Raw genomic sequence first — 7,390 nt, 5'->3', positions numbered from 1 at the left:
TTGTAGCCCCAGCTGACTTGGAACTCAATATGTAAACCAGGCTGGCCTTGAACTCACAGAGATCTGCCTTCCTGTGCCTCCCGAGTGCTAGGAAATATTTTTAATTGCAATTGATTTGTGTGTGTGTTGCGTGTGCGCATGTGTATGTGTGTGTGTAAATCAGAGAACAACTTCTGGGAAGTGGTTCTTTCCTTTTGCCCTGTGGAGCCTAGAGAGTGGTCATCAAGCTTGGTGGCAAGTGTCCTTACCCACTGAGCCATCTCACTGACCCCCCCTTTTATGTTTGTTTATTTTTTTTAAAACAGGGTCTCCCTGTAGCCCCAGATGACCTGGAACTCACTATGTAGACCAGGCTGCCTTGAACTCACAGAGATCTGCCTCCCAGTTTCTGGGACTAAAGGCATGCACCACCAAGCCCAGCCTGTCCCCCCCTTTTAAAAAATATTTTATTATTTTTTATGTGTGTGACTGTATTGCTTGTAATGTATATAAGTGCACCTGTGTCATGCAATGCCCACAGAGGTCAGAAGAGGGTGTGGATCCTCTGGAACTGGAGTTACAGACTGTTGTTAGCCACCATGTGTATCCTGGGAATTGAACCAGGTACTCTGCAAGAGGAGCCAGTGCTCTTAACCCCTGAGCCATCAACCTCCCTTGCTTTTAAAAATTATGATCCTTGTACCAAGCACCATGCCTTTAATCCCAGCACTTGGAAGGCAGGAGGCAGGAGGATCTCTGTGAGATGAGACCAGCCTGGTTTACACCATGAATCCCAGGTCTCCTGGAGCTTGTAGCTCTCAAAAAAAAAAAAAAAAAAAAAAAAAAATTAAGGTCCACACTGTGGAGGTCATACCACTTTACTCCCACAAGCTCTTAAATTCAAGGATGTTCTCCATTATACCCATAATGCAACTGTCATACTTGGAGATCCTTTCATTCCAAAAACAACAGAAGTGAGACAGAGATTAAATCATTTGCCAAGTTCTGACAGACCAAACACTAAATCCAGGTCTCTCATTCCCAGGCTAAGCATTTGTATGAGCAGTTTGAGGTGAATGGGGTCTTCACTACCTACATGTCAGTCTAGGAAAGGGGCTCCAGAGCTCCAGCAATAATAGCTAGAATGAGCTGGGCATGGTGGCACACACCTTTAATCCCAGCACTTGGGAGGCAGAAGCAGGCAGAGCTCTGTGAGATCCAGGCCACTCTACATAGTGAGTTCCAAGCCATCTGGGGATACAGGGAGACCCTGTCTCAAAAAGACAGAAAAATAAATAAATAAAAAGAGACTGGGTTCAATGCCACCGCCTTGTTTGGAATAGTCTTATGTGGTAATGACCTAAAGACTTTTTATTTATTTATTTCTATGTATATGAGTGTTATGCTTGTCTATGTGTAAGTACACCCATGTTGTGCAGTGCTCGACAGACGTCAGAAGAGGGCATTGGATCCCCTGGAACTGGAGTTACAGACAACTGTTAGCTGCCATGTAGGTGCTGGGATTCGAACCTGGGTCTTCTGCAAGAACAGTCAATGCTCTTAACAGCTGAACCATCTCTCCAGTCTCCCCAAAGACTTTTAAAATAGCACTTAATGCTATTATTATTCCTGTAGTCGTTGTTGAGACAGGGTCTTGTGTATCCCAGGCTGGCCTCAAACTCCCTGTGTAGCTGAGGATGGCCTTGTACTTCTGATCTTTGTATCTCTACCTCCTGAGCGCCACCATTCCTGATTGATGCAGTGCTGGGGATTGGACCTGGGGTTTCATACATGCTAGGCAAGCACTCTACTAACTGAGCCACGTCCCCAACTTCTATTGTTATTATTATCATTACTAGATGTTATGGTGGGAGTGTTTCTTTGAAACCAATTGGCATAGGTTGAATTCCAACTCTGACAGAAGGCTGAGCCACCTTGGGTAGGAGCTAATGCTCTGCACCTGGAGGCAGTGGGCTCAGGGCAATACCAGGCTTTCTGTACCTGTTGTACATCTTCAGCAGGATCAGAACCACTGTGACGATGATGATGACAACCACCACGATGGCAGCCACGATGGCTCCAGAACCTACAGGGAACAAGGAGCTGAAAGTGGATAAAGTGCCTGGCACACTAGCGTAGACCTGAGTTTGAATCTCCAGCAAACAAGTAAAGCTGGAGGGTAATCCCAGTGCTCCTATGCGCGAGGGGAGGCAGAGCCAGGAGGACCCCACCCCCCAGAAGCTCGTGACCAGCTAGCCTGGTGTATGCAGTGTGGGAAAACAGCAAGAGACTGTCTCAAACACGGTGGGCCAGCACTGACACCCAAGGTCATCTTCTGACTTCCATGTATGTGTCATGGCACATGTATGTTGACATTCAAACATAAATGAGTACACACACACAGACTAAAAATAAATCAAATTTAAAAACAAAAGAAAGCTGAAATGGCAAAGGTACAAGCTGATGTGCAGATTGGGAGGAGCTGATAAGCAGATTGGGAGGGGCTGATATGGAGCTTGGGAGGGGCTGATGTGTAGACTGGGAGGGGCCTCTGTGGGTACTTGTCCTGGCTTGAACTTGAAGTGTCCCCCAAATCTCACATATTAATGGTTTGGTCCCCAGCTGGTGGACTGGACTATTGATCAATGATTGGAATATGTGGGCCCCAACCTATTTGGCACATTTAGCGATCGAATTCATAGATTGTTGGCATTATTGAGAGGTGGCAGACACTGTGGGGGAGGGAATTTTGAAGGGTCATTTTTCTTTAAAAGATTTATTTATTTATTTATTTATTTATTTATTTATTTATTTGTGACTGTTTTTGCCTGCATGTGTGTGAGTGCACTGTGGGCCTGTACTATCCAAGGAGGCCAGAAAAGGGCATCGGGTCCCCTGGAACTGGAGTTATGGATGGTTGTTAACCACCATGTGGGAGCTGGGAACTGCAATCTGGGTCCTCTGCAAGAGCAGCCAGTGCTCTTAACTGCTGAGCCATCCCTCCAACCCCTGAAGGGGTTGTCTTGACATACTCCTATTCCATCTGTCTTAGCCTTCTTGAAGCTCTAGCAGCTCTGCTCCACCAGGTGCTCTCTGCCAGGATGCTTTGCCTTGGCACAGGTCCACAGCAGTGGAGCCAAGTGACCAGGGACAGAGACCTCTGAAACCTGACCCCAAATAAACTTTCCCTCCTCTAAGTTGATTTTTTTCAGGTGTTCTGTCTCAGCAATAAGAAACTATCACCAGGAGTGGGTGGCACACACCTTCAATCCCAGCACTCAGAAGACAGAGGCAGGGGGAATTCTGTGAATCCGAGGCCAACCTGGGCTACACAGAGAGACTACAATCCTTACTTAGTGCATCCGTAGCCAGACTCTGCATTAGCCTAGTTCTCATGTATTTGGTGGTATTCACTGTGTGGCCAAGGATGATCTTGATCATCCTGCTTCCACCCTCTGAGTGTTGAGATGGTAGGTGTGTGCCACCACACCTGGTTTATGCAGTTCTAGGGACTGCACCCAGGACTCTGCATACTAATTAAGTATTCTACCAATTGATCGACTGCTCAGTGCCCCCCTCCCACACACCTTTTTTGAGACAGGCTATAGCCCAGGCTGGTCTCAGACTTGCTAAGTAGCCAAGGATGGCCTTGAATTCCTGATTTTCCTATATCCACCTCCCAAGGGCTGGGATTAGTGGTATATGCCATCATGCCTGCCTTTTTTAAAGATCTGCTCCAAACTTCTGTGAACAGTCAAGTAAAACTCCTCCCCGCTTTAAATTTTTTTTCTTTTTTTTTTTTTTGCTTTTGATACAGGCTCTCCCTGTAACTCTGGCTAGCCTGGAACTTGCTATGTAGCCCAAGCTGGCCTAGATCTCACAAAGATCCATCTGCCTCTGCCTCTCAAGTGCTGGGATTAAAAGTGTGTACCACCATGCCTACCTAAATTTTTAATTTTTTTAGACAGGGTCTCACTATGTAATCCTGCCTGGCCTGGAATTCAATATGTAGACTAGGCTATCCTTGAACTTATAGAGAACCACCTGCCTCTGACTCCCAAGTGCTGGAATTAAAGGCATGTGTCACCACCCAGTCTTTAAATTTGTGTGTGTGTGTGTGTGTGTGTGTGTGTGTGTGTGTGTTTTGCCTGCATGTATGTAAGTGCACCTGTGCATGCAGTGCCCGTGGAGGTCAGAAGAGGGCATCAGGTCCCCTGGAACTAAAGTTACAGATGGTTATTTTTTGTTGTTTCTGCTTTTTTTTTTTTTTGTCTTTTTGAGACAGGGTCTTCCTGTAGTACCAGCTGGCCTGGAAATTGCTATGTAGACAGACTGGCCTCAAATTCACAGAGATCCACCTGCCTCTGCCTCTCAAGTGCTGGGACTAAAGGCATGTGCCACCACATCCAGCAGTTACAAAGGTTGTAAGCCAACATGTAAGTGCTGGGAACCAAATCCACGTCTTCTGCAAGAGCAGCCAGTGTTCTTAACTGATGAGCCATCTCTCCAGCCCTACACCCAGCCCTTCAAAGATGACTCTTTGAGATTAAGACTAACATGGAAATACTTATAACAATCTCAGGTATGGCAGGTAGGATGAGCTATATCTGGGTACATGGTTATGCCCATTATGACACCGGGGCTTTAGAGTATGTGCATGGGAACACAAGGTTCAGCTGAAGAATACAGACACAGAGAATACCTCCATCCTTCCAGTCACACAAAATCCAAAACCAGAGAGAACTAATCTGTGGTGCAGAAGTCACTATATCAGTGCATTCCTTCTGGGAGCAGAAGAGGCAGTGGGACCTCGGAGACACTGTTCTTGTCTCTTGATATGGGTGCTGGCTACACAAGTATGTGCACTTTGTGAAAATTTATACTTACGATATGTGCACCTTTGTGAATGTATGTGATGCATTTATTATTAAGGGTTTGTTAAAAATAAAAAATAAATGGCACAGGTCTGTAACCTCGGCTCTTCAGGAATCTGAGGTAGGGGGACTGCGAATTCCAGGCCAGCCTGGGCTATCTATGGAGACTTGGCCTCATAAGGAGCACCAGAATCGTTTCCATTAGGGTGTCAGTCATTCCCCTCCTCTGTAGCTCCCTTCAGGATGGTCTGGAAACACAACAGGCTGCCTCCATACGGACACTCACCGCAGCAAGGTGCAGGACAAGTGTGTGTGGGGGGTGGTGATGACCGACAACATGCAGTGTGTGCAACTGGTGACCCTGTCCTGAAATCCCCTCTGGATCTCACAGGAAGGGATGCATCCTGCCTCCGATCCAGCCCAAAGTTGCTACCCATTGTAGAAACAGTGCCTGCTGTGGGGATACCTGCACCACAGGCAGAGCTATGCATAGGGAGCCAAGCTGCAAACTGAAAAGCGTGAACGTCAGATGGGTAATGTGCCGGTGTGTGACAAGGTCTGAGGGCAGCACATGTCACAAAGTCGCGTGAACACCTAATCATCATGCTTATGAACCAAAAAAAAAAAGGATCAGGCCCTATACTTCTTATACAATCAATTTTTTTCTTTTGAAGCAGGGTCTCATGTAGTCTAGGTTGGCTTCAAATTTACTCTGTAGCTGAGGATGACCTTGAACTCCTGACCTTCCTGCCTCTACTTTCCTAGTGCTGGGATGCCATGTATTTGCCACCACAGTTAGTTTATCCAGTGCTGGGAATCAAACCCGGGGCCTCGTGCATGCCAAGCAAGCCCTCTATCAACTGAGCTACACATCTAGCCCAATCCATTGATTTTTCTGGAGTCTTGTTCAGATTCCTTATTCTTGGAACCCTGGTTCTTGGTAAATATTTCCCAGGACTACCTCCTCCTACCTTCATTCATCTGCTCCGTTATAAACTGACAGAATCTTTTGGCCCTGTCACATGGCATGCAAGTACAGTTACTTTAATTTTTTTTTTTTTTTTGTCTTTTTGAGACAGCGTCTCCCTGTACCCCCGACTGTCCTGGAACTCACTATGTAAACCATGCTGGCCTTGAACTCACAAAGATCCGCTTACTTCTGCCTCCCAAGTGCTGGGATTAAAGGCGTGCGCCACCACGCCTGGCATACTTTAAATATTTTAAAAAAAAATATTTTTATTTTATGTGTATGTGTGTATTGCCTGCATGTAGGTAAGTGCACCTGTGTCATGCAATGCCCTCGGAGGACACCCCTGGAACTAAAGTTATGGACGATTGTTAGCCATTGTGTGGGTGCGGGGATTCGAACCCAGGTCTTCTGCAAAAACAGTGCTCTTAACCACTGAGCCCAAGTATAGCTACTTTTAAAAAAATTATTTTTATTTTATGTGTATGAGTGTTTTGTCTGCATGTATGTAAGTGTACCCGTGTCATGCAGTGCCCTTGGAGGTCAGAACAGGTCATTGGATCCCCTGGAACTGGAGTTACCAATGGTTGTTAGCCACCATGTAGGTGCTGGAAATCAAACCTGGGTTCTCTGCAAGAGCAGCCAGTGCTCTTAACTGCTGAGCCATCTCTCCATCCTCTAGTATGGCTACTTTTTAAAGTGACCTATTCAGATATCTTTCCATTACTGCCTAGACCCCAGATTCCCTAATGAAGAGAATAGTAACAGCAGTCAGTAGTAACATGATTGTTTCTTCCTTGTACGCACCTGGAGCCACTCTAAGCTCTTCATGTCAATCATTCCAGTCCTTACAGCAACCTTACATGGCATGTATATTGATATTCCCATCTTACAGATGAGAAAACCGAGGCCAGGGCAGAGATGTCATGCACTCAGAGACATGCGGTTGGCAAATGGTAGAAGCAAGAAGCTGATCATGACATGAGCCCTGCCAAACTTCCCCTGCCTCCAAACCAAGTTGACCTTACTCTGATATAGGAAGTCTTCTCCCCTGGTCATGTTCAATGAGAAGACGGCATCCCCCAAAGTGGTGGCTGTGGTCATCTCGATCCTGGTGAGAACAAAGAAGAAATGCTGCTTAAAACCAGAGTTAGCCTTACCGTGTCTGTATGGTGCCTTTCTTGGTCATTGTCTGGATGATTCTAGAACTCACAAGTATACACTTTGCTTTCTTTCTCTCTTTCTCTCTCTCTCTTTCCTTCCTTCCTTCCTTCCTTCCTTCCTTCCTTCCTTCCTGTCTTTCTCTCTTTCTTTGTCCCTGCTTCCTTCCCTCCCTCCCTCCCTTCCTTTCCTCTCTCTCTCTCTCTCTCTCTCTCTCTCTCTCTCTCTCTTCCTCCCTTTCTTTCCTTTTTTGTCTCTTTTTTGAGATAGGGTCTCTCTCTGTAGTCTCAGCTAGCCTGGAACTTAAAGGCATGCCCACCATACCTGGTGCCTGGTTTGGTTTTTTGCCTGTAGCCCTTGGAACTCTCCATGTAGACCAGGCTAGCCATGAACTCACAGAGATCCACCT

The 7,390-nt window shown here is 46.3% G+C and overlaps 1 protein-coding gene and 1 non-coding gene across 2 annotated transcripts in view; both read right to left on the bottom strand.

The window, feature by feature from the left end:
- The window catches only part of Ncmap (non-compact myelin associated protein), an 8,546-nt gene extending 1,622 nt beyond the window's left edge, over window positions 1–6,924 (bottom strand). Inside the window, exons 1-2 of the mRNA XM_008822285.2 lie at window positions 6,849–6,924; window positions 1,981–2,065 (exon numbers count right to left, since the gene is read on the bottom strand). Coding sequence (XP_008820507.1) covers window positions 1,981–2,065; window positions 6,849–6,924 — 161 coding nt within the window. The remainder of the gene's footprint in view (window positions 1–1,980; window positions 2,066–6,848) is intronic.
- On the bottom strand, window positions 5,377–5,484 carry LOC115068292. Its single transcript, XR_003847649.1, has one exon. It is a non-coding gene; the product is annotated as a small nucleolar RNA U13 (small nucleolar RNA).
- Window positions 6,925–7,390: the final 466 nt, after the last annotated feature.

This window comes from Nannospalax galili, unplaced genomic scaffold, assembly GCF_000622305.1.
Source record: "Nannospalax galili isolate Female #2095 unplaced genomic scaffold, S.galili_v1.0 scaffold1428, whole genome shotgun sequence".
In the NCBI taxonomy this organism is placed as follows: Eukaryota; Metazoa; Chordata; class Mammalia; order Rodentia; family Spalacidae; genus Nannospalax; species Nannospalax galili.
Note: the sequence above shows the minus strand (reverse complement) of the source record. Positions and strands in the feature narration are given on the sequence as shown.